The sequence below is a fragment of the Zootoca vivipara genome, chromosome 5 (assembly GCF_963506605.1).
Source record: "Zootoca vivipara chromosome 5, rZooViv1.1, whole genome shotgun sequence".
NCBI lineage: Eukaryota > Metazoa > Chordata > Lepidosauria > Squamata > Lacertidae > Zootoca > Zootoca vivipara.
In genome coordinates this window covers 57,311,311-57,339,245 of record NC_083280.1, presented here as the reverse complement: position 1 = coordinate 57,339,245, position 27,935 = coordinate 57,311,311, and the positions used below count along the sequence as shown (strand labels likewise).

Genomic DNA, 27,935 nt, shown 5'->3' with positions numbered 1-27,935 from the left:
CATGCACACTAACCCAATGCACATTTCACATTTTTGTTGTGGTTTAAGAATTTCATTATTAACGTGCCCACTAAATTCTCTTGCCAAGTCTGAATGTGCTTATGCAGTAGTATCATCAAAATATTCCTTTTCAATACACCAATGCAATGATGCCCTAAACTAGTTGCCATCTAAGTGGGGGGGGGGGGACCTGCTTGAAAACTGTGGCTTAACAATTGTGCAATCATATTTTACTGACCAAGAACAAATACAGTAATCAGAGCAACAGAACTCAAAGCTTACCTGAACAATTCCATTAACATGGAAACACATCACAAGTTCTGGCACGTTGCAGATCAAATTGTCCAGCCAATAGTCAATGCCAGTTAGCACATTAATTGGTTTATTGTTATCCCTACAAACAGAAATATATGTAGTGTTATTTCAGTAAAATGAATCAGACTCATTAAAATCTACAAATAGAAACTTTGTTCCCCTTCAGTTAGGTCCAAAATTCATAGAGTATCTGTAATACATTTTAGTCAGTAGGGTACATACAAAGGCTGAGAAAAGCACAAAACACATGGTTTTTGAACAAGAACTGCTTTTTTTACTTTCTGATATTGGCTACAGCACTGTGTTAAAAGCTTGAGACAGTGAATAAAAAAAGTTTAATATGAGAAGCATTTCTAAGGCAACACTTTAAGAACCAGTAAGTTAGGGAATCACCTGTAGGGAGAAAGAGTAGTCTCCAGAAGTGAGTAAAGCATAAGCCACTACAGTCCAATTGTGCGTAATAACTGTGATTACACGATTACACATTTTTACACACACACACCCTATGTGATACACAGTTCTATTTCTCCTTTAAGAACTACAGGTGTGACAGTTGATGTGCTAGACTGGTGTCTTGCCTCAGTAATGGACTGAATGAGAGCCAATAAACTGACGCTTAATCCAAATAAGGTAGAGGCACTGTTACTGGGTGGTTCCCTATACTGGATGGATGGGAGACTGCCTGTTCTTGATGGGGTTATGCTCCCTCTTAAGGAGCAGATACATAGCTTGGGAGTGCTGCTGGATCCACTGTTGTTACTTGGGGCCCAGGTAACCTTGGCACAGAGTGCCTTCTGTCAGCTTTGGCTGTTGGCCCAGCTACACCTCTATCTGGACAAGGATAGCCTAACTTTTGTTGCCTATCCTCTGGTAACCTCTAGGTTACATTATTTGCAATGTGTTCTATGTGCATCGATTTTAAGTGTTTAGTAATTCACCTGAGACGCAAGCTCACAGCTGGGTATCTTCCTCCTCCAAATATAGGCATATTTGATCCAACCAACATGTGAATATCTTCAAATGTCCACAAGATGTTCCGAACAAAGTCATTTTTAAGACCCTTTAAATGTGCAGAGGAAAAAGTGAAGCATTTGAAACTATTCTCTTTACACAAAGAAAAATACAATACAGCCTGCATATATGCAATAAAGCAAAATTCAAGGAAAGAAAACGAAGCACAGCACATAATGACTATGCTGGTCATTCACAATAAAGATAAAGATCACAGATGCCACAAAACAATTGGTACAAGTGAAATTTCTCTCTCAGGTACCCTATAGATCAAACTGAGTAAGGGGATTGTACTTTTTAGATCAGATGCCACATAAAACCATACCTGACTGTTTCCCCCGTCACTGAACAAAGTAGATAGGTTTTGTTGTTTGGGGACTGAGGACACATCCCCCACTACATATGAGGGTTCAAGAAGCACACTTCCCTGTGAAAAGCACAAGGATATAAGTGATTCTACTGCTGAGAGTAAGTAAGCTTGGTTTAAGTAATGTATGTATTCCGAATGGCAGATGATCAAACTGTGAAAGGTTTTGTTTACTGTGCAACCACCCTGCGCTGGGGCAAATTATTGAGGTGAATTGGGGTGGTCAGACCACCACTTACAAATCAGATCAGGGCCCCCCCCCGAAACCACTCAGTTTTTCTGTCTGTTATATTTCTATGCCTTCCTATTTCTCTAAGATTCTCTCCTCTAGGATAATGAGCTTTGCAAGAAAATGCTGCCTGCAGAGCACGAAGATTTCTGAATTTGTTATTTGTTAAAGATGAGAAGTGGTTGATTTTTTTAAAAAAAGATTAAAGTTTCATTTAACTTTTTAAAAAGATTAAATGCTACTCTGCTGGGGGGGGGGGGAATCCTCCAGAGCTATTCAACAGGCAGCATAGGAACAGCTTGATCCTGTAATACATTTTGGAGGATGTGTCCTCCCAACAAAAACAAGCACTGGAAAGACTTCTGGCTAGCTTTCTGGCTAGCTTTCTGGCTAGTTTTCTAAAGTGTACACACAACACTTGACCAGCTTTCAATTATTTAAAGGCAAGAAACAAACAACTGTTCTCCCCCCGCCCCCAAAACATGAAACTAATATGGATCTACACCTTTTTTTCTATATGAGAAAACTGATCAACAAGCTGTGTCATCTGTGCTGAAATGCATTCGAACCAAACCATAAGCAGCACAATCCAAAGCATGCTAACTGAGAAGTGCGTCACAGTGACTTCAACAGGACTTTCCCACAACTATGTGTGCATTCAGGACTAGCATCAGGGTTTGGGGGGACAGGGAGCACAGCACGTGTTTAGCCCTCACACCCCATGTTGTGTTCCCTCTCCCCATGGACAGAGGCAGGCAGCTGCTACTGTTGCTTGCCGCCAAACAGCCACCAAAGTGGACCGTGAAAATGTCTCCTGCAAGGAGCAACCATTACCATCAACGGAGGAAGACGGTAGGAAATCACTAGCATAGCTGCCAAGTTTTCCCTTTTCTCGCGAGGAAGCCTATTCAGCATAAGGGAAAATCCCTTAAAAAAAGGGATAACTTGGCAGCTATGATCACTAGCTTGCTTTGGCAAACAGGTAACCAGCAATAGTGACTAGCAGCAGCCATCCAAGCTCCCTCTCAAATATAGCTGCTTCTGCTTCTAACAGCCACCACGACTCATTCAGTGGCAGATGAACTAATGGCAGCAGCAGATGCAGCAGCTACTGCTTACCCTCTACTGCTCAGGAAGATGTGCAGGGGGAAGAAGTGGAGGAGCCACTATCACCACCATGGGCAATACACACACTGATGGGAGCAGAGGACAGATGTTAGGCCCAAACACAATCACCACAAAGACAGGAGCAGGCAGCAGTGGCAGCTAACACAGTAGGGTCACGGGCTCGCAATACAGTGCTCGGGTTGCGAACATGATCTGTGCGGGAGGCACATTCGCAACCCACAGCGTTCGCAACCCATCTGTGCATGTGCAAGTTGTGATTTGGCACTTCTGCGCATGCGCAAAGTGTGATTTAGTGATTCTGCGCATGCACAAAACCCGGAAGTAACCCGTTCCGGTACTTCCAGGTTCGGTGCGGAGCGCAACCCAAAAAGACGCAACCTGAAGCAGCTGTAACCCGAGGTATGACTGTAAAGCCTCCATAGGTGCACAGCAATGCTGAACCCTGGTGAACTGTATATGCAAGATTGCACTCTAAATATTCGCTCTCAGTTTCGTACCACCTGACCCCTTCCAAATAGTAACTGTTTACGTAAAGTAAACTAAGATTTCATGGGAAACTATTTTACAGTATTGGGACTGGCCACTGCAAAATATTTTTTTACTTTTACTTTTAGTATATTGCCACCATCTTTACAAGCACACTTATGAAGAATCAAAACTACTTTTCTAAGCAAGGCACCTGCCAAATTAACCTGATTAGAAGCACTTGCATCTTCAGAAAGTGAGGAAGGCATTTCAAAAGGGGCTGGCCAAGAAACCCTTCCTGCTTCGGCAGTTTGATCTTCAGTTGTTTCTTCCTGATGTTGCTCTTCAGGAGGAGGAACAGGCTGAGCAGCTCCATCACCACTGATGCTAACAAAACAGACATTACAATTTTAGTCAGAAACTCCTCCAAACCTTACCATTTAACACTGAGTATTTGTTTACTGTTACTATTAATATGATATCAAAATCAAACACATCTGGGACTCTTTTCACATCTTATTATTTGCTATCATCTATTTTGATTTCCAGAAGCAGAGAAGAGCAACATTAGGGCTTTGGGCCACCCAATGTGTCTGTCAGTATTTGTCCCCCCCCCATGTAGTATTTTCTTGAACTTAAATTTTACAAAAACCGAAAGAAAAGGAAACAACTGTAGTACAGATGAAGATCACAGCAGCGTAATGCAATGGTTCGTGATACAAGTAAGCACAAATACAGTAGTATATCTTTTCAGTGCAAACATGATAAGAAATGTCAAATATTGAGTTCCTTATTTTATTTCTTTTATGTGTTATTAAAATAATGGCCAACATCAAACATCCTGATTTGTTTCCTACAACCTTTCCTTATTTATCCTCAACATTTCCTTACCTGACCCTCCTTTTTTGTAATTGCTGTTTTAACAGATTTAATTGCTGTGCTGTTTTTCTGCACATTTTACTTGTGGACATTTATTTTAATTGTTTTATTTTGTATTTAAATTATGTGCATACCTTTTTTTATAATTGCTTTTATTCTGTAAACTGCATGGAAGCCACCTTGGTAATTAAGCAGTATATAAATTAACCACCAACAAAAATATGGACTTTGCTATTTTCATAGCTGTCACACATGGTTCGATCTTTTTACTGAGCTTTCTACCACAACCGCCGCTAGCTCAGACCCCTTCAGGGTATATGTGAATTGGGGGCAGAGGTTACCCAAATATGTATCACTTTACACTCACTGACAATGAACACATTTTCCACTTGATGCCTATACAACCAAGCTTACTGATATCCATTGGTGCTCCTTACAATCCCCTTTTGGAATGAGTCAAGAAGATCAATTTGCACTTGCTTTTGTCTGCATTTTAGCTAATGTTCAAGAACAATGCACCGGTTGCTAAATTCCAAAGGGCCAGCCATATTAGTCTTCTGTAGCAAAAAGACTGGTGGCATAAGCTTTGAAAAACTTGTTTTTACTTCGGGCGTAGACACATACCAGGAAAAACACAAAGCAGATCAATTAATTTTGATAAAACAGAAGAGAGTTTATGGGGAAAAAATTACAAAAGATACCTGTAGTATAAAAATTTGGAAAGTATAGCTTTCTGGTACCAGTGTTCTTTGCTCTTCTTCTTTCGTTGCCACTTCTGATCTATTAATCTCTGGTAGAATTCCTTTAACCATGTCCAATCTCCAGTCTAAGTAATATAAATAAATAAGCATACAATTAATATTGTAAAGTGTTTTAGTTACCTGATTAAATATATTCAATGAATATGATGTTGTATAAAATAAAGCATTTCATATCTATTTTAAAGAGTTACATTTTTACAACTTCAACATATAAGTTCATAAATAATTGTTTTAGTGTGTGTTTCAAAGAACATGATACTTGCATTCCATTTTAAGAAACAGTACTAAATGTAAAACAAAGTGGATCTATGAAGCACTGCTGGACATTTTCTGGGTCATAATCCAAGATGTATCAAACTCTCTAGCATAGCTATTATATTGCTATGCAGATAGCTACACATCCATAATTCCTATAATGTCCTTGAGGGAAAAGGCAACATTAAACAAGAAATAGAAACACTAGATGGCCAAAGAAATAACTAGGACAAAGTTTATCACCTGTGATGATCTCATAAAGAGCTCTTGAATATCTAGATCATCTAGTAAGAGAGTTCTCCCAATCCGATGTACTGCCATACTGACATGAGATTTGCTGTATGGTATCTTAAGAAGCTTTTTAATATTCTGCAAAGTGAAAGATAGACAAACCTTTCTGTTCATTTTCAAACATTAAAGTATATTTTCTACACGAGCCAAAATGGACAGTAATACATTTAATAAAAGCATCAACTTTAGATCACAGTTATGGAATCATATACAGTGGTACCTTGGTAGTTGAATGGCTTGGCTCCCAAACAAATCGGCTCCTGAACATTGCAATCCCAGAAGTAAGAGTCCCGGTTTTGCAAATGTTTTTCGGAAGCTGAACTTCCAATGTGGCTTCAAGTGCAGGAAGCTCCTGCAGCCAATAGGAAGCTGTGCCTTGGTTTTTGAATGGTTTCGGGAGTAGGACTCCCAGAGTGAATTAAGTTCGAGAACCAAGGTACCACTGTATTGCAGGGTGGTTCAATGTGTGGCTGAAGGGCTGCATGCCTTTTTGGCAGCCCTCAAGGTTTTTCTTGGCAGCCCTCAGCAACATCTCTCTCTCTCTCTCTCTCTCTCTCACACACACACACAGCCTGGGGGGTGGGGTGTCAAATCTGCCCTTGCAACACACTCTTCCATGCACAACAAGGTAGTGTGTGGCCTGCGGGTTCTATGTCGAAGTACTCTTGTGGCCCACTTGGTATGAAAAGTTGGGCTGCTCTGATATATCTCAATCAAACAGGCAATATAGCACTCAATTGGCAAACCAGAATCAGACAGCAGAAGACCTCCAATGTCCAATGAGTGGACTTCTGCTCATGCAACAGAACTTACTCTTCTCTGCCCCACCCCGCCCTCTCCAAATATACTCCAATTAACTATGGTTTGACAGGATGTCTAAGTTGACAGATGACAGTTATGTGTCCTTGCTGTACCTAAGACTGGAGTGCTGATCAAATTAAAATTGAAGTAAAAAAGCAGCCATGAAATATAGCTTGTCTGAATATGAGAAAGGTCAAACCATGGTTTGGTGTGAGGTAATGTCTGAGTTGAAAAAGTGATGCATCAACTTTTCATGGGTGGGGAAAGCAGAATTTCTAACCCTCCTGTTTGTAATCTTCTAATCCTCACCTGGTAAAAGGGAATTTATGTGAAGCAGCAGTCATGGATTCTCAAAGTAAAGTTACGGCCTCTCTTACTTGTGTAATATAGATATCTGCACTGGCACAACAGCAACTGGATACTTTCAACTCTTATTTGATCTTTCAGTGTACCTTTACAAGATAATAATACTAATAATAATACTAAATGTAGGATTTAATTAATATTTTAGCCACTAATGGTACCATTATAATGTGTAAATATGTGAGAAAATTCAAGGAGCCTGTGACAGCTCCATGAGGGAGAGTTCTAATTTCTAATGATGACACAAACTGCTTAAAACAATTATTACTATATGATGCCCATCCCTGCTTGTCAGCATTTATAAAAACTTTAATTGTGCAAAGAGTTTGTTCTTAATTTATACTTCGAAGTGGATCAGAATTTCGGCTGCTCTGCTTTGTAGCTCCCTTTCCATATGCACATACCAGAAGTGTTGAAAGTGATATGGGAGAATGCAGACAGAAGGAGGAATCACAAACATCACCAACACATACACTTCTATTTACAGAAGTTCTGCTTGATGCAAGCCCCTTGAATGAACAAAATGGCACTTTGTATCCAACCCATTGTATAATAGATGACACTTACGCATTCTTAAATTAGATGTCATGCACTACGCCACTATTCTTCTAAAAAGCAATATAAAATCTCAATAATGACAGAAGTACACCTTTCATGCTGTCAACACATTTTGAGCTTGCTGATACATGATACATTAATGCAGGTAAAATTGTTGAATAAAAAAAGCATATAATTATCAAAATCACAACCCAGTTCATTATGGCTATTCATCAAACGGCTCTCTTTTCCAAGGGTAAGAGCTTTGAAAAACTTAATTTCATTAATAACAACTTTGAGTTAAGTCTTTATTTGCAATGTATACATACCTCAGAATCAGATACAACATCCACATCATTTCCAATTGAGTCAATAAAATCGTATGCCATGCCAAAGCTATTTTTAAAAATAAAAAAATGTAAAGTGTAACATTAAAAGTAAATAGAATTGCATTCTATTGAAGCAGAATTTTATTAGTTAAAGTATAAATAAATATACTTATAGGCACATGTCAAATCATCATTACAAATCTATTACATAGTAAGATTTTTCTCTCTCTTGGTGTTGGATCCAGATATCCTTGAGTGGAACTCAACTCATGAAAGGGTAAAAGGATATTTCTGCCAAAATCACTTGGGTCAGACTTTCTGGAACAATGTGTGATGCCACAGGAAGCAGTAAATATAGTTTCTCCATAATTCTGTAAGCAAAAGCATCTGCCATATTCACAGACTCTTTTGTAAATGAAAAGAAAAGCTCCCCATGCCAAATAGTTTATAGGAAATAGGATACACAAATACTACCTAACTAGCTTCATTTTTTTAAAAAAAAGATAATTAAAAAATTAAAATGTTTGATATTTTTGTAACCTTTTATTTTTTTTAATAGTTAAGTACTCTAACTTGTCACATTTCTTTAAGTAGTATTTCATGATTTGCTTTTAATCAAACTTGGGCAACTTTTCTATAGGCTGAGTGGGGATAAATAATATTTCCAATATTTACCTTGAAAATGGCTTGCCCTTCTTGCTGTTACCAAGAATAGTTGCCCCTGCTGGTCCCAGTTTGGCACTTTCGCGTAACCAATTAGCTGGCGGAAGTTTCAGATCAGTCTTCTCTTGAAGGCGTGCAAATGCTGCTTGTGGTGGAGCAGATGAATACTTTACCACAGCACTGCTCTTCACTTCATTACCCCCAAGAAACAGCACAGAACCCTAGTTTGCACAAACAATAAATAGTTTGGTTAGAATAAGGAGATCTGAGTGCAATTACAGGTATTATTGCATCCTGCTTGTATTATATTTTTCCATTCAATAAAAAGTCCTGCATGCCCAAACTCTGCCCAATCTGCCAACTATATTTATAATGGCTCATTTTTTAAAGGTTTAGATCAGGGGGCAGCAAACTTTTTCAGCAGGGGGCCGGTGCAATGTCCCTCAGACCTTGTGGGGGGGCGGACTATATTTGGTAGGGGGGATGAACGAATTCCTATGCCCCACAAATAACCCAGAGATGCATTTTAAATAAAAGCACACATTCTACTCATGTAAGAACGCTGATTCCCGGACCATCCACGGGCCGGATTTAGAAGGCAACTGGGCCAGATCCGGGCCCTGGGCCTTAGTTTGCCTACCCATGGTTTAGATGCAGCTTTGTATGAATGTATCATGTTTTCCTATGATTATATTTGAGAAATGGTCACACCAAATTTTCTTATGATCTCCTTTCTTGGGTACTCTGCACCTAAAGAGGCAATAATTTATAGTATGTGAGTGGAACAAGAGTGACCCACTGCAGCCATTCAAAGTCTATGAGAAACCCACACAAATCACTCTCAATCCAAGGTTCAAAGAAATCCCATCCCCGGTAGGAATGCCTTTAACTCCCTTGTCTGGTGAGTGCTGAACTAAGGCAATGACACCCCAACACATAATAATTTAGTGTCTCCATTTCACAACACTTCCTTCTTTTGTAAAAAAGATCTCCCACAAAATACAAAGTAGAAAGGTCCTCATCACACCAGTAATGAAGAGAGCGGTTGTTATTTGTGCAACCTCAAAAAAGATTTCATGCATTCACCACTGTGAATTTGCCACTGTGTGGCAAATCCACACCGTGATCAACTCCCACCCGGAAACCAATGTCCCCACTGTGGAAGGACGTGCGGATCCAGAATTGGCCTCCACAGTCATTTACGGACTCATTGTTAAAACCGTGTTTATGGAAGACAATCTTACTCGGCTACGATTGATCGCCAAAGAAGAAGAACAGTGGTTCAGCTAAGTGATGCAAGTCACAACCTTCAATAAAGAAGCTAACCCATGATCCTAACTCCTTGGCAAGGCTGCCCTGCACCTCCAGCTGCTATGGGCCTGTATGGCACGCACCGAACTTCTCTAAGGAAGTAAGATCTTTCAGGGCTGGGGGGGGGAGGGCAAACATAGCAAAACCGTCTAGGGCTCCCCAACATGAGGTGCCCCGCATAGTGCTACTAACCACAATGCAAGATTACCATATACTGTATTCCAGCATATAAGACAACTGGGCATATAAGAAGACCCCACAGCTTATCCAGCTAAAATATAGAGTTTGGGATATACTTGCCATATAAGAAATACGACCCGGCGTATAAGACGATCCCCAACTTTTGAGAAGATTTTCCTGGGTTAAAAAGTGGTCTTATACACAGGAATATACAGTAGAATGAGTAAAGCAGGGACAACCACCAAGACGTACTTAAAGCCATTTCAGGAATGCCATTTAGTACACTCACAGGGCTACAGGAAAAAAAATAGTTCTGTCTTTAAAAGAAACAGTTACACAATCCCTGTGTATTCTTTTGACCTTTCGGTATCGGTGCTTTCACAGCATCCCCCTTCCTACTCTTACCCACTTACCAGCTGCCAGCAGTGAACACAAAAAAGGTACAAGGGGAACCATAACAGGAAAAGGGGGGGGGGGTGACGACACGACAGGGGTGGCAGGGAGAGACGACATTAGAAATTCGTCACTTCGCTTATTTGGAGGCATAGCTGAAAGTGAACTCTGACTTCAACTCTCTCTCTCCCAGGAGGGTCCCAACCTTGAACGCGAAGCGTGTGAGGAGAGACGGGCGCTCATTCACGCATTGCCCCCGCTCCTTTCCTTTAAGACAGCGACCGGGGGGGGGGGAGTCCGACACGCGGGTTCCACGTTAATTTGAGTGACTATGGCGTGGAGACACCGAAAGCACAGAGGCCAGGGAGGGTGCGCTGTAAAGGTCAACAGCCGCCTACGCGGAGTGAGGGTACCTGATTCGGCTCTTCTCGCTCCCCCTTCAGCGACGCTCCGCCAGGCGCGGGTGCCCCCGGGTCGCTTTTCCCCGCTAGGCCCGACTCGGCCCCTGCTCCCCGGGGGTCCCCCATTCGCTTCGCTCCTTCGGCAGCGGCGACCGCGGTGACAACCGGAAGTTCACTGGCTTCCCTGAGAGGAGATTCCGGCGACCTAGGAAGAAAACCGGAAAGAGCTCGAAGCTACCACGCACACCTAGGCTCCGCCCCCTCCCTTCCGTCGCTGCGCTACTTCGTTTCCTTGCTAGGCTACTCACTAAACAACAGAGGGCGGGCTCTCTCGCGAGATCTCTTAGGGAGCGGTTCAACTCTCAGTTTGGTTCGGAGAGAGAGAATTGGTCAAAACGTGGAGGCGGAGCCAAAAGCTCAATTGTAGTAGGCTGCTCAAAATTGGAGCCTCGCCAATTGATAGTGGTTGCTGCTTAGTGGGTTGTTTTTTTCAGAACTCAAACCCAAGACACTCCTATGAATCCTGGGAAATGTAGATTTAGAGGGGGAACTGTAAATGCAACTATGGGCTGAGCAGCAGTGAGGTTGATTCCACCTGTGCCTTCTGTCCACAGAGCTTGTGTGTGTTCAAATTTTAATTGGAAATAATTAATGCTCTCTCTATATATCATTTCTTGTTAAGGGGGGGGGGTTCTGTGAAATGGGGCTAATGGAAGAAGTGCCCCCTTGTGCTGAGACAGAGTGCATGGTGGATTCTCAACCACTCACCCCCAAACATGTAATATCACAGGCCACACCAAACAGTGGCTAGTTAGGAGTATCAGAAGGGCAGGCCATTGGTCTACCCAACTCTGTACTGTCCGCACACCTCCAGGGTTTAGTCTTTCCGAGCACTGTCTGGAGCTGCCGGGATCGAACCCGCGTAACCCGGAATGCAAAGCAGGTGCTCAACCACAGGTCCTTCCCTTACAAATGAAGTGAGGGTCCAATCGTTATACTTCTGAGTAAAGGGCTGGGCTAGCTGCACTTCTCTGTGGTTTCAATGAGCTCGAAACATGGATATTTTGCATGCAAAGCAGGGTTGCATGCGTGAAAACTTTCATAGCAATTGGGGCTGCTCCCCAGTCCATCTATCAACAAACTGCAATTCCAAATGCCTGCGGTTAGCCCTCGTGGTTCTTTGCATTCAGCTGTGTAAAGAGATGCTTAAAGATGTGGCTAATGCATTGTATGTGAGGTTCGACGCTCGCTCCCCTATTAAGATGAATGAAGGAGACCCTTCCCCCGGGCTCTCACCCGCCCCTCTGCTTCTAAATCCACCCGCGTTGGTGAGGCCATAAATTATAAATCTCTGCTGCCGCAAGTTTCAACTTCCCGTGTGCCTAGTCGAAGTCAGTTTCCCGGCTTTTAAGGGGCAGCACTAATAGAGAGAAGAGGCGCTGGCCTTTCTTGAAACAATAAGGGGTTTCCCCGCTTTTTTCATTCATTGCTGGGCGAGCTACGGAGGGCGCTTCTCCACCCGGCCGCGTGTAGGGTCGATGGAAGGAGTCCCTGGCGCAGAAGACGTAAGCTAGACAGTAGTGACCATGGCAACGAGAGCCGCCTCAGCCTCCTGGAGGGGCCGCTCTCCCTTCCGGCTCCCTTGCGGAGCTGAACCCCGCCAGGCTACAGCAGGACTCGGGGCGCGCTGGGTCGTGGGGAGGCCATGCCCAAGGGGAGGCGGGCCAACCCCAGCACCGCGCGGGATGGCGCCTGGGTAAGGCGAAGCCTTTAGAGAAGGAGCCCCTGAGCAGCTCTGTTGGCGTTGGCTGCCCCCTTTCTCTTCGCCTGTCGGCGGCGGGTGTTTGTGTGAAGGGAAGGGAGAGAAAGGCAAAGCCCAACGTCTCAGGTTGCAGCCTGTTGCTTATTTCCTCTTAGTGCTAAATTCCACGACTAAACAAGGATGGAGTAGTACAGCTAAGTACCTATAACGGTCTTGCGGGGCGTGTGGTGGTTTTATAAGGCCATGTGTATTACTTAAAGGTGTGAAATTTAAGCACACAACATTTATTTTCAAACAAATACGCCAATCCACAGACTTCTACATTCCTGTTAAGTTAGAGCAAAATTCATGTGCAGACCCTGATCTAAAAAAAAAAAAAAACACCCCAATGATGCTATGAACTTGTGCAGTTTTGCATTTTGAACTCGCTTAAAATTGTAGCACCACCTTGGCTGACAGTTCTGTGAACAGCCCTGAGACTTCCAGGTATAGGGAAGTATATAAATTCAATTTGCTCTGATGCTAAGCACACTTTCTTGGAAACAAGCATCCTTTTGTTGCAGAAAGCGATACTATAATGTTAAGGTAAAAATAATGAAATGAGAATATGTAACCATGTATATAACTGGCTACCTCTGACTGGATGGGATGCCACCTGCAGCTACGAGTATCAGCTTTGCTGCGCCCTGATACCCCCATGCTCATCCAGGGGTTGATGTGGGGCCTGTTTGCCATTAATCATTCTGCCATTCTCTGGATTGTCATTCAGAGCCCTCTGGGCTGTGGAGCCCTAGACTTTGGGGCCCCAAAGTCCAGCCTTAGCTTCACCAATATAAGGAACCATTCCTTCAAATAAGGGACAGGTAATAACAATACAGGATAAATGGAAGTGTGGACAAATCCTGTAAGAAATCAAGTGTTGGTGGTTGCTTTGGATTTGTTGTCATGAAAGTCAAGGATTTCTTAGACTGGTTTTTACAACTGTATTTTCTACAATAATCTTATCAAAGGTGCACCCTTTCCCATAACAACAACAACAACAACACACAAAGCAATCCCCCCCTTTGGGTGCATTTCCATTATTTCTCTTCCCCCACTAGCACCCAGATTTACTTGTCTAAATGTTTGTCTTCTCCAAAATTTTACTGCCCAGTTAGTATGCTGCTATTTTTTTCTCTCTCATTTGCCTAGAAAACACCTCATTATCTTTGTCACTGGTGGCAGTCATATAATGGGCAGAAGCATAACAGCATCTGAAGTGGGCTATAGTCCATGACAACTTCTGCCATAATAAATTTGTTTTGTTGTTGTTGTTGTTGTTGTTGTTGCAAGATATTAACAAGGCTACCCTTTGGAAAATTATTTTGAAGTTCTAAACTGAAGTGACAGTACAAGGAAGTGTTCACAGCTCTAGTATTGATTCTTCAGTTCATCCTGAAGCAGTTAATAATATGCAGAGCAGGTTTATGACATCACTGTCTGGATCTCTTCTGAAACGTGAACACTGCAATAACATTGAAAACCCTATTCCTAATTAAGGTCACTCTTCCACTAGAGTGGACCAGAATTGCAGCCCTGCCAATTGAATGGGCTTGCCATTTATTATGAAATTTATGTGTGTTCTATATTGCTTTCATCCATATATTTAAATTACCTACCCAAGCTTTGAAAACAGGAATTATATTTTATTTTGCATTTGATATTTGGTATGTTAAGTGAAAGTAGAGTGGGATTCTTGCTTCTTAATGGAGCCTCTAGGTGTTGCTGCAATACAAATAATAAAAACTTGCTTCTATTTATATTTTGTTATGTTTTCTTTATATTTTTCTTTCTTTTAATATTTTATGTTTCACAGTTTGCACAGTCTGGAAAGGTGCAAATATTTCCTGAATCTCTTACAGCTTCTATGCAAAAACAGATACTAAATTTAGAAGCTACTAATCAAATCAACAATAGATTGCCACAGATGTACAAAGTTCGGGAGAAGGTCAGTAAACATTCTTGCATTCATGAGTGTCAATTTGATATATGAATGTTTGTGACTGCTAGACTGATTATTTAGTAGGTAAAAAACTAAATTAGCTTCAGTTTTAAAAACTGTAAACTTAACTTTTTACCCATATTATTAATCTTGTAATATTCTGGGCATATGTTGAATGTTATTAATTGTATACTGTAAAGTATTACAGAAGTTTAACTTACAATTTCACTTCTGACTGCACGAATGTAGTTTTGTCAGTTTATATGCTATAGTATTATACATGTTGATAGTATTATACATGACTTTTATTTCATATAGGGCCATCTTAATTTTGTTTTTTATGTCCTTAAGACATAAGAATGAGGAACCTATAGCCCTCCAGATATTGTTGGACTAAATTTTTCATCATCTCTGACCTTTGGCCATCTGCTTGGGGCTGATGGGAGTTGGGAGTCTAACAACACAGGTCTTCCATTCCTGCTCTAAGTAGCTCTTATTCAGTTATATAAGCCCATCAGAATCTAGCTTATAATGTATCATACTGGCAAGACAGTCTGGATAGAAAGAAAAAATATATATTAATAAAACCATCTATTAGGTTACAGATTAAAACCTCTTGCTTAAATATCTGAATATTTTAGAGATTGTACAGGCAATAATTTTTGTCATGGAAACTGGTCTGTATTTTCTCAGGCACAGGTTCATGTGGATAAAAATAGCATCTGAACTGGGCAATCACTGATAAGATTTTCATGACCATGATGTTATGTCCACCTCAACTTTCCTGAGCAGTGGAAATTCTAGGGGCGCAGTGCTTATGTGGATTCTGTTTCCTTTGAAAGGAGATCACTGGAGTTTTGTAATATTTGAGTTCATGTACAAATATAGAGGTTAAATGTAGGTAGAGGCACATATTAAACATGCAAATAGACAGTCAAATCCACTGCTCCATATAGATCTCCAGAGAGAGGCAACCCTGATGCTGTTAGTAGAGCTAAATCCCGAGAGCTCCATAAGCTATCTATCTCAATGCATGTTCTCCTCTAAGGGTGTATATTATAAGGTGCATTCAAGGCTGGATGCGGGTGCCTTTTTGTGGTGCTGTAAACCTGTCGTCCCCATGTCACCCTCGTTTTGTTGTTGTTGTTAATGATTTCATATAAACTAAATTGAGAGGTGTATCACTTCTTCCAACAGAACAGAAAAGAAAGAGAGAGAGAAAGCACTACCGGTATTAATAAAACAACTTTGTTTGTAGATCTGGAATAATTTAAAAAACACAATAACAGTCATACTGTACAAAAACCAATGAACCTCTTGACCTATGATTGCTTTCCAGCATATCCATTTTGTATGCTTTACATGGATATAAAAATAGTTCAGATTACTGGAAAATATCAAGAATTAGACAGTTAAAGGGTGTCTTTCTTATTTAGCTGCATATAATTAAAAACATTTGCAAATTATTTGAATAATTGCAGCAAATTGCAAGACACAGATGGCAAACAGGATAAACTATTTTTCAAATATTAATTTTAAAAAAGCAACCACCTATAAATTTTTTTTAAAAAAAGCAACCACCTATACTTGCAAACAAATGGACCAGGAGATAATGTCATTTGATGGGGGGGGGAGCACATAAATATGGGCTGCACAGATTGCCTTGTATTCTGAATGTATGTATGCATGCATGTATACTATTTATTAGCTGATCTTCTGCTTAAACTCTCACAGTGCCTTACAGAATAAAACAATGAAAGCAATAGAATACTGTAACAGGCAATAAAACATCCATAGATTAGAAGTTGAGGCAGAGAATAATAAAATACCAGCATACACATATAACACAATCTTTGGCACATCTACTCTGAACTAAGTCCCATTTATTGCAATATATATTCAATAAAGTAGAGCATTTCTTCCTGGAAAGTATTGCAGGCAAAGAGGCTTAAAAGTCCCCAACAAGTCCTGGGTTTTCACCTGGGTCTTAAAAGAAAACAAAGGTGTCTGTCTTCAGTCACTACGTACCATGTTTGAGATGGAGAGAGAGAGAGAGAGAAAGAAAGAGATTGGTGTACTTAAGACAATTTGGACATATACCCACCTCTGAGAACATTAAGTATGTCAAGATTTTGCAGAAGGGTTTGAATCTGAAGAAATTCAGAATTCAGTGAGATTGAGGGAAAAGCCAAGGAGTATGAGACAGAGTCCCTTGATAGAGTGTACAGAGAGCTTCCCAATACCATCACCAAAGCCTGAAAGAAAAAAGGGGCTTCTCTCATGGGTCTGAAGACTCTGGAAGGCTCTTTGGGCCGCTACAGCTACAATGGCTACCATGTTTCAACTTCCCTCACAACCATTCTATGCCCCAGCCAACTAGGCTGAGCCAAGAGGAGCTAGAGTAGGGTGTGCTCATGACTAGCAACCCCTCTGCTCAGGACCCAGAACAGAACCTCAAATGTCAGTGGGTTCATGTGGGGAAAGATGGTTCTTCAGTTATGTGATCAATTTCCCTCTGTCTGTTCATTCTTGTAGGTTGTATAATGTAGAGCAGGCATCCCCAAACTGTGGCCCTCCAGATGTTTTGGCCTACAACTCCCATGATCCCTAGCTAACAGGACCAGTGGTCGGGGAAGATGGGAATTGTAGTCCAAAACATCTGGAGGGCCGAAGTTTGGGGGTGCCTGATGTAGAAGAAGGGAAATAGATGTATTTCACAACTAACTTTCAGCAGTCCACGTTTTTAAGCATAATAATACATGGCTGTACCATCCTATTTCATTAAGCTGGCTAATTCTTTTCTGAATGCAAATAAACCCTGGAACTGCATTCACAAGAACATACATAAGAAACAGGTCTCATTATTTCTATATGTAATATTAATTTAGGAGGCATGCCTTCTGTGTTTTTCAAACGTATTTTAAAGATGGGGTTAAATATCACTGTTTCCTTCCCAGTGATTTAGTGAAGCTATGAGGGTACATCCCAGAGGTTTGGGTTTTACTTCCTACAGTTCAAGCAGCTGCACACTTTGTAATCATCAGTGGCATCCTGCAAAAGGGAAGAATTAGCAACTTGAAGGGAATTTGTTCAACTGAAGTAAAACTTGAATAGAATATGCTCTTGCTGAACATCAAACCCAAGTGATGCAACCTTTCACAGGATAGTTCTCCTTAAGAATAAAAAACTATATATATGTGTGTGTGTGTGTGTTAAGTTTAATTGGATTCTTTCCTAGTCTAGTATTTGCTGAGCTAACGGTAACAGCAACCATGTTTTAGAAACAGGAATAGAGCAAAAGGCTAAAGATTTGTGTCTGAGGGTGGAAGGGGATTTATATTTCTAAACCATCTGTCATTTTGGCCACTGATTAAAAGAGGCTGTTAAGCCATTGGTCTATTATGTTCTGATCTGCCTTTAATTAGTGTGACATCTATTTATTTCTGTTGTTTGTTTGTTTTTTCCACTGTTTAGGAATATTCTGAGAAGTATGTATGATCCTTTTATGATGAACTAAAATAGACGTGTCAGAATGAGCAGATTGCCATTAGGTGGTATATGATGCCACAAAAACACAGTGTGAGAGACTTGACTTTACTTGAACAATTTTTGAATAACTGCTGGAGAAGGCTTTTTCCAGTTTAAAAGAAACTGGAAGCTAACTGTGGGCAACAGCTGACTGTCTAATCTCTCTCTGTGAGGCACCACTCTAGCTGTGAGATTAATTAACTTGCTTAGAGGGAGCACTACAGCATTTCCTTAGTTGTATCACATTGTTCTTACTTTTGTTGCAGTCTCGCGAATGGTTTCAAGTATAGCTGAATTATTCAATCATTAAGACTGAGTGAATTCACTTACTACATACATAAACTGGGGTCCAAAGAACTGTGGAACTAGTTCCATGTACCCAAGGGGCATTTATATTTGTATTCCCCCCAAAAAAATAAAAAATAAAACAGCCTTCATAGCAAGCAGCTTTTAAAACTGAGGGGACTTTCAAAAGCTGTTTGCGATATGTCATGGGGAAAAACAAAAGTCAAACATTCCCCAGGGTGTACCCAAGTCCTTGGGGATGCCTAAAGTAGCTCTTTGAATCCTGGTATTTCCCATAGTACATTTTAAATAAGTCCTTTAGCTATGTGTTAGAAGGTCTAGAAATGTTCATAGATATAACTGCACTCAGTGGGATGGAGCCTAAAAAAACCAGGATCTCTGAAATTTTTGAAATCTTATATCAATTAATTCTGGTCATCGATTACAATGGTATTAGGTTAGATATCTAGGCTGGCAGGACAGATCTTGTTATTTTTTTTAGTTTACCTAGATCCTTCTTTGAAAATTGTAAAACCAGACTCATGGTCTAAAATAGAGAATATGCTGAGAAGTATTAGGTGGGGCCTGAAGAAAAGCTTTCTCAGTTAAATGTGTTATCTGATCTTTGCCTTCCAATGCATGTTAGAGAACAGAAACTCTTTATTTCTGGAATTCTGTCAATCTGGCAGGCTGAAATAGGTGAAGCTGGCAATATTCAGATAAATAAACCTTTCATGTGTGCAATATTTGCAATTATAAGCAAACATTTTTGCAGTTGAAACAATCAAAATGTAATGTTGGAATGCTATTAACTTCTTAGAAAATTTTAAGAATTGTTTTTTTAAAATAATTTTATTAATTTTAATATAAACAAAAACAAAATACACACATATAAAACAAACAAATAAATTTTTCAAATCTTATTTCTTAACATTGTATTTGTGACTTCCTCAAATCTCTTCTTCCTGGTATTCTTAATATCTTAATATAAATTATGGCGGATTTTCTAATTCTTAACTCAAAATCTTTTCCTTCAAATATTCACTTTATCCTCCTCCTTCATGCCGCCTCTCCACGAGTCCCCTCCTGCCACGAGAGGAACCTGAGAGGAGTGGCCTTCCAAAGGAGATCCATTTTCGTGTCTGGGTTTCCCTCCACCCCTTCCTCCCCCCTCAGAGCACCCTCTGCCACCAGGTGCTTCCGAGTAAAGAGAGGAAGAAAGGTAGCTCTCTGCCCAGACACCTATCTAGACATAAAAATAATTATTACAAACCTAAATTTTCCTCCCCCAACCATTCTTCTTTCTCCCTCCAGAAAATTCAATAATTATCTACAATCATTTCTCTACTCAAATTCTTAACATTTACTTTTAAACACCCTCCTTCCCCTCCCCCGATGTCATTCCCCCAAATGAACCAACATTTCCTTTAACATGCCAAAATTTCAGAGACCGTTATTCAGCCAACCTGAGTACCTTTTAACTAAATTTTTCATCCCACCCCCCCGTCTTTCCCATTTCCCAATCCAGGCCTCTGTCCCCCCCTCCTTCTGCATTTCCCACTCCACCATCTTCCAACTCCAGATTTCAGTCCCTCCAGGGTTTTTCTTTTCTTGCTTCTTCATTTCATTTTGTTGTTCGTTGACCTCATCTTTCTTTTCAAATCCTTGTTGTGCCTCTTCCAGTTCCTGTTTTTTATAATCCAACTCAGTTTCGTCGTTGTCCTCTGTTTCTGACTCTTTAATCTTGATCTCACATTCAGAATTGTCCTTTGAGTCCTGCTCTTGTGCCATAATTTCTGTGCATGATGGACTGGAATGTTGCAATGTCTTCTGGATGTCTTTCAGTATTTGCAGATAGTCTAACACTGCCTCCTGGAAGGCCAGAGCATAAGTTGTTTTCATTCTTGCTCATAACCGCAAGCAGGCAGGAGATTAGGAGACAAAAGGCACTGGAAATTTCCTTCCTACTACACGATCACCTCCATCTTGGCTGTCCTTTCCCATTGTCTTTAACTTGTCCAAATATCAAATCCTAATTCAGGTTAACTTAACTTTAAATTCTTCTTGTAGCAAATTTTACCATTAAACAGCAGTTCAATGTAGTTGTCTAGTCTTTTGACAGCTTTTGACAGCTGTCAAAGCGCTTTCCCCCCAGCAATCTTGCTGGTCCTCAAGGGGTGCCGACTCCGGGAGACTGAGAAGGGTTGCTAAAGTCTTCCTTTCTCTCGGGTTTCCCAATCACTCAAATTCCCTTTCGGCTTAGGGATAATTGCTGCGCCTCTTGATTGACCATTAGGAAGAGATCGACTTCCGTTTTTGGAATCTCCTTTTTTTCCTCCAAATTATTACCAAATTTATCTCAAAGTCCAATTGAGGGTTCCACTTACTTTTTTCCTTTAATTTTCTTTGGAAGAATCCACAGCTAACAGGCAGAAGACTCGAGGCTTCGCTTCTCGGAGGTAAGCTGACGTCCAAAATGGCTCCCGCGACTCCACTCCGCTGGCTCGCAGGGGCTCTATTGATTCCCTGGGCAGCGGAGGAATCGCGGTCCGGAGCTCTGCTGGACCTGCGCCCCCGGGACGCTCTTCCCGGGGTTCTTTTGGGGAATCCGCTCACCCTGCGGATTCCCCCCCCCCCCGCGATGCCAGGGACCTCGAAGCTCGAGGTCCCTGCGTCCTCTCGACGGCGCTGCAGACCGGAAGTCCAGAAAATTTTAAGAATTGTTATTAGTAGACTGACCCTACAGCTAAGCCAACATACTGCCTTTGCAGTTTTACTGCCCTCCCAGCAGTAAAGTAAAAAGCAAAATAATATCTGAATAAACAAGAGATAACATGGTAGCACCAGAAGCCATTGCCACATGGCCTCCCAGAAATGCTACTGTTGCGCACAAATCATAACCACGTTTAGTGACAATTTCCCCACATTAGATGGGCATAGAAGGCACTAGTCACTGCATGGTGATGGTCCACACACCTTCACATGTAAAAACAAAATCCCATACATGTATCATCCAGGAAGAGCCGACAATGCAGTTGCCAAGTTCAGCTTCCATATTCCAAGATCAGCGTACCTCCAGTGCCACAATCAAATGAAACCTCATCAGATGCACCATATACCAGAGGGGTCAGGGCCTCCTGTAGGAAACCCCAACACTTCACTGAAGGAAGACACTTGTTCAGGAAACCTGATGCATCCCAATTAAATTTACTACCTGACTCTGGACCCTACACAGTCTTCTCTGCGATCTTAAGAACAGAAGTGGGAATGAATAAAGGTGAAAGTTCAAGCTAAACAGTGCAGGAATTCATTAAGATATGCCTAGAATCGAGACCATGTTAGTATGCCAGTCTTACTACCAGTGTTAGAAACTAGGAGCTGAATGGCACCTTAAACCTAGGTTATGGGCGCCACAACGGAATGTCTAGGTACACTTTTTTATAACAAGAATACAAAGCTGAAAGTGAATGAACTGCAGCCAAAAATCTTATGCTCATTTTTCACATTTTTCTAGTCCTCATCTGAACACAGCAAAAATCATAGACATGCTTCCCTTAATATTCTTATGAGGGTCCCACAAAATGCTGCCTTTCTGCAAGGCCAACTGAGAGGCAGAACCTATCAGCTTGCCTGATGCTACAGTGATCTTGGAAGTCGAGCAGGCAGGAATTTCTTCTCCAACACCCACAGCGCCAGCAGTGGCAGTTGTAATCTGAAATCTTAGGTGCAGTACTTGCACTCAGAGCTCAGAAATTGCTCACACTAATTAAATTCCCAGTTGCAAAATGCGCCTAGAACAGTGGGAGTTTCGAACGCTGCTTACAACAAAAACTCAGTTGCTGCCTGTAAGCTGTTTGTGGAACAATTTTAAGAGTTTGTTCCTTATCAATCATCTAGACAGACGGCTGTTCAACACTTGGCTCTCTTATGTATTAATCTTTCCAGTAGCACTGGAGAACTTCCCTGCTGGTCAGTAATCTAGTTGTCAGTCATCTTTCTTGCTTGCTCCCATGCCTATGCTGAAAGTCCATGGATGGCAATGGATAGAAGAGCAATAATTGATTTCTCAATCTACAATATTTCCTGCAGACTACAGTTTGAATCCTGTAGCTTTCCAAACACTGATGGCACTAGCTTAATTTATTACATCCCTTTTGCCAGGTAAAAATCCAGGACCACAGAGGGAAGGAGAGAGTTCTAGCCTAATCATAGCAGTCAGTTCTATAGAACAGGACCATAGAACATGGGGAGCACATAGACAACAAGCCTCCTAGGAAAAACCAAGTCTCTCACAGCACTATCAGTGATTCCACACATCTGTGTGATGGAAGTGTGCATTTTGCAAGGGAGAGGACTTCATCCACATACTACAAGATACATATATACTACAACAGCAAGCTCACAGTCCAGCCAATCTCAGTGAGAAAGAATTGGAATGGGAATAAGTGGGTTTTTGGAGATACATTGCAATGATTTTTTTTATATAAAAAGGCAAAACTCACTTTTGGGGGGCCCTGCTAGCAAGAAATAGCAAACAGCTAGTAATTTTTAAAGTTTTTAAAGTTTAAAGCTAGTAATTTTAAAAGTTATTCTGAAATATAAAAGTGCAAACTAGCTGTGGTCTTTCATCTTGTGATAAATGATGGGAGGGGCTGTGAATTGGATAAATTGTCTCATTTGTTCTTTTGATGCCCCAAATTAAGGATTTTGTAGCAGGGTGCTATACTACTTGGCTATTTGGTTCCCTTTAACTCTATAGTTCTGAATTAAGACTCTTAAAACTATTTTGTTCTTTATTTGCATTTTGTTGAGTCTGCAGAAGGCAGTTGGCTTTCACTTCACTAGATCACAGACAATCTTTAGAGACTAGCTTTCCTGGCTGTCGCTTAATATGAGATGCCAGAACTTGGAAACTAACTGTAATAAAATTTAACATGTGTACTTGTGCTTGCTAGATTTGAGACCTAACCATTTTCAATATATACTCAGTAATTTGATATAATATATAGCATATAATATATGGCATCTTCTCAGTGGGTGGCACTGAGCTCATAAATCTCAAGTTGATTCAATTACATGTTTCCTTTTGAAGTCCAGCTTTTATTAGCTGTAGACTCAGCACTAAAAGAAATCTTGGTATTTGTCTAAAAATTTGTGCCTCTATAAATAAAACTGATCTAATTCAAAAGTTTGGGTACTTATGTAAGTGTATAGATGACTGGGAGAGATTAAATTCTCTTATAAATTTAGTGTATAATGTAATCAATCTGTATTCTTTACTAACGGACTACCTACTAAGAAACACATAGCATATAGGCATGTTTGCTTGAATGTAATCTTGGGTTCTGTTGAATATGAAAGCTACAGCAATACACATGCATAACAATTATTATATTTTTCTTGTTTCTATTTTTAGAAACCAGTAAACACATTTCCATTTTCAATCCATGATAATAGACATTGTTTATTGAATGTCGGAGAGTACTTGGATACTGTAAGTATTGTGTCTTTTGCTTGAGGTAAGGGGTTCTTTCTTTTAAGAGTTGCTGTCTCTTTTCCAAGCGACCAAATTCATTCTCCCTTTGGTGGTATCCCACTTCCAAATGATAGTAGAATTGATGTAAAAAAGAACGAAAGGCAGAACTGATGACAAACAGATAAAAATACATAGATAAGACATAGCAATGTAAACAAACCATTAAAAAGGTAAAGGGACCCCTGACCATTAGGTCCAGTCATGACCGACTCTGGGGTTGCGCGCTCATCTCGCGTTATTGGCTGAGGGAGCTGGCGTACAGCTTCCAGGTCATGTGGCCAGCATGACAAAGCCGCTTCTGGCGAACCAGAGCAGCACATGGAAACGCCGTTTACCTTCCCGCTTGGAGCGGTACCTATTTATCTACTTGCACTTTGACGTGCTTTCGAACTGCTAGGTTGGCAGGAGCTGGGACCGAGCAACGGGAGCTCACCCCATCGCAGGGATTCGAACCGCCGACCTTTTGATCAGCAAGCCCTAGGCCCCTGTGTCCCATAACCAAAACCTGCGTCCCAAAACCATTAAAACAACATAAAATCAATCAGAATAACCTCTGCTGCTCCTTACTAGAAAAATAATTTGTCTAATGCATCAAGATCCTACTTAATTAGAAGCTGGGCTAAAAAGTTTTTGACTGGTACCTACAACCAGCCAAACAGTAGTAACACCATCTAGCTTTCCAGGTATAGGACATTCCATAGTTTGGTAGGTACCACAGGGAAGGCATTTTCATTAGTTGTAGAGGTATGAGCTTCACTCAAAGATGGTATGACAAGTAGGCACCGAGTAGATCAGACAGACACTAGCTTCCACTAACAAAGATGAGGCCAAGAACACCCACAGATTGTGCACAAGTTCCATCGGAAGGAATGCAGCTCTGGCCATAATAGGCCATCTACCAAATTCCTGGCTTTAAGGACAACCTGCCCAGAAGACACCTGTCTTTTGGGTATTCAGTTTCAGTTTATTGGTCCCATCACTGCCTCCAGAGAGCAGTCTGATGCAATGCTAAAGTGTGATAAATTTTAACGGGTTTGCTTGTTTATTTATGCTATTTCTCTGCTAAAGTTATATGTTGTCTCGTTGCAAGATTTAAGACAGATTGCTTGCCCTTAACATAGCTCTTAGAAGTGCACAAAAATTTGTCCTTAATCAGAAGAATGCTTTTATGAATTATATAGCTGTCCAGTCTAACCTTGATCAAAATATCAGACTCAATGTTGACACTATAGGTCATGAGGTGTGAGTAAGGGCTACCTCACACATTGCTGTAGAAGCAGGTCAACATTAAAATGTAGGCTGGAATTCAATGCTAGGCCTACTTAGAGTAAACATCAAAATTAATGAGTATGACTAAGTTTGGTCTTATTCATTTCAGTAGGTTTCCTCTGCATAAAAGTTAGTTGAATTCCACCCACAGTGTATACTTGTGTCTACTCCACACTGAGTGAGGCAACTCTACATCTTCGTTCCCTGATGTGTGATTCGATGATGTACACAACTGTGCTTCAAGTTTGTTGACGTGTATTTGCTTCTCCTGTATATCAGACGAAAATGATATAATTAGAAATTAATTGTTTATCTGCGGTTATCAAGATGCGCTCCCACATATGATAATAAAACATTTTGTGATAGTTCTGTAATTAGAGTATATTGTTAGCTACCTTAAACAGTGAGAAAAACCTGAAGTATATGTGTTTTTTTCCATTTCTTTTAGGGACTAGGACTAAGGAAATTTCAACGCGAGAGATGCCAAAACCATTCAGAAAACTACCTTTTTTTGGCCCATGAACCCATTCCAAGCAGTACTGACAAGCATACCATTTATCAGACTTCATTTGTCGAGTATCCAAATCCCAAACGGTCCATTCTGGGGCGATTTCCCAAAAGCCATGGAGATAGGTCCTTTGCTTTAAATTCTTCAGCTGCAAACGATTATCTGTGGTTTGCAAAAGGCCATGACAGTCCTAATATTTCAGCTCCTGTCAGACCTGAGAAAAGCTCTCTCTCTGAGCCTCAGCAACTTTTACCTGCTGAACATTCAACAGAATAAATGTTCCATGTGAAGACACTACTAAACCACATTTCAGTGTGGATTTATAACAGGCTTTTAAAGATTAGCCAACACCACTTTTATCATTCTACTTTTTTTTCCCCGGATCTGAAATTATTTTAAGAAGCTAAGTGACATTAAAGCAACGGGAATTGGATGAGTGGTTGCATTTATACAGCTGGGTGTTGTTGTTTTTTAAAAAGGATCAGTGTATTTGGAAAGGGAAACACAATTTATGTTTGCCTTGAATATAAAATAACTTTAGTTTTCACTCTAAAACATCAAGATTTTTCACTGTGTCTCTGGAGGCTTGAGCTAGCTCTACCTCCATCTGGCAATCGGTTTAACAACCTGTGTGAATACATGGGTTGTTGCCCATGCCTCTGTCATGTCCCTGCCAGGATGAGATGTGTTGGTAAAGACAGCATCTGATCAATCATCTTTAAAGCTGTTTAGAGCTTTGAGGAAAGTGGGAGGCATATCAGTGTAACCCTTGCTATACTCCTTCCCCATTTGCTTACATGCAAAATTGTAAATGATACTTTGCGTAGTTGGGAGTTTTCAGATGTTTTAACTGAGGAGACCTATGAATGAAATGTATATTTTTCTCTATTCAGGATGGCAACTCATCCTAAGATTGGCCTGATGCCACTTATTTTGTGGCAATATTGTTTACTCTGGAACACAATAGCTCTCTCTATATGGATTCCATACTGCAAAATATCATGGCACTGTAGCAGTTTATAATATATGTACCACATTTCCATGGTGTCATTTATTTTTTGAAAATATTGGCCTGGTAGTTTCACATTAGCTGGTTCTGCAGCATAGCTGCCAACACCTACTGGGTGTTACTCACCCTCAAGGTTCCATAAATGATTAGTGGGTTGTATATTACTATATGAAAATCCTTGCTGTGCACACAAGCATCCTGGTCACACTCAAAGGACAACAATTTTTTAATACATACAAGGTTAAGGATTTCACACCTTTAGCCAAAAACCCTACCATGGCATGCAACAGAAGCCATAAAATGTCAAAATAGCAAACAGGTACACAAGCATGACGATTCCATTATGTTGACATCACATGCATATCTCTTTATAATCTAAATGCCAGTTGATATATTTTGTCCTTACTTTTTTTTGTAAAGGTGGGTCACAATATGCTGTTAACAGTACATTAGCTTCTTCCCAATCCATATAAAAATTCCCTCCATCAATACACAGTGGAAATGTCATGTCACGATAAGTTATTGTGGAAGTTTTCCAAAATAATTTAGTACATTTCCTCAGTAGCTACTGAAATAATGATGATGATTTTATTTGTAAAGGGGCCCCCTATCGAGATGCTTGGGGTTCTGTTGCACAACATTTTGAAACAAAAAACAATTAATGACATCATTAAAACAGTGGCAAAGCCAAGAGCGTGGCATCATTAAAAGAAAGTGATTTCTTGTTTCAAGGCAGATAAAAGCAGCCTGTCTATTGCAGAATCAAAATTTCCACAGCATTAGCCAACAATTTCATCCCCAAGCAGATTCCAAAGTAAAGTGCACGCCAATCACATAATATGTGAAGTACCCCATGCTGTTTGGCACACTCAGGAGGGCAATCTTGGTCCTCCTACAGAAGGAAGAAATGCATTCTTGCTACATTTGTAATGTTTATCTGGGGTTTAGTGTTACAAGTGAATAAAGCAAAATTCATGTTTTGCAACAGCAAGAAAAGAGTCTAGCTTTGTTAACTCTGTCTACTTCATAATCTAAATTTCTTAAACATTTTGCAATTCTAATACATTTAAAGAGTAATTGTGGGTTCCTGTTTATCAGATAAATGTATACATAATGGTAAAGCCTTTTGTACATTTAGTAAACTGAGTTTTGGTCTTGTGGGATCCAGAAAGTTCAGCATGTGGAATTTACCAAGGAGCAGCAGGAGAACCACCTATATTAGCATGGTGGGAAATGTAACGCCCATGCTTATTTCTAAAAGGAGAGCTTAGTGATTTGGCATTGCACCATCATTGCTGTTATAATTAATCATACTAATAATGCTGAGTTGATATACAATGACCCCCAAGCATTTTTCTAAGGGAACTCACCAGTGGAG

General features: G+C 40.5%; 2 protein-coding genes across 5 annotated transcripts in view; one reads left to right on the top strand and one right to left on the bottom strand.

The window, feature by feature from the left end:
- EDRF1 (erythroid differentiation regulatory factor 1) overlaps positions 1-10,931 on the bottom strand; it is a 31,061-nt gene extending 20,130 nt beyond the window's left edge. The window contains exons 1-9 of one of the 4 annotated variants that reach the window (XM_035138635.2): positions 10,692-10,931; positions 8,407-8,615; positions 7,732-7,798; positions 5,654-5,779; positions 5,096-5,220; positions 3,743-3,902; positions 1,652-1,753; positions 1,254-1,375; positions 283-394 (exon numbers count right to left, since the gene is read on the bottom strand). In XM_035138635.2, the coding sequence (XP_034994526.2) occupies positions 283-394; positions 1,254-1,375; positions 1,652-1,753; positions 3,743-3,902; positions 5,096-5,220; positions 5,654-5,779; positions 7,732-7,798; positions 8,407-8,615; positions 10,692-10,805 (1,137 nt within the window). In that variant the 5' untranslated portion in view covers positions 10,806-10,931. Of the gene's footprint in view, positions 1-282; positions 395-1,253; positions 1,376-1,651; positions 1,754-3,742; positions 3,903-5,095; positions 5,221-5,653; positions 5,780-7,731; positions 7,799-8,406; positions 8,616-10,691 lie in introns of those variants that run through there. The other 3 variants (XM_035138632.2, XM_035138633.2, XM_035138634.2) reach the window with 3 other exon arrangements.
- Positions 10,932-12,319: 1,388 nt separating this feature from the next.
- On the top strand, positions 12,320-27,540 carry TEX36 (testis expressed 36). The gene is made up of 4 exons (XM_035137447.2): positions 12,320-12,435; positions 14,297-14,428; positions 23,652-23,729; positions 25,489-27,540. Exons 1-4 carry the CDS (start codon positions 12,385-12,387, stop codon positions 25,822-25,824), a joined length of 597 nt encoding a protein of 198 aa, XP_034993338.1. The 5' UTR covers positions 12,320-12,384; the 3' UTR covers positions 25,825-27,540.
- The last annotated feature ends 395 nt before the right edge of the window (positions 27,541-27,935 follow it).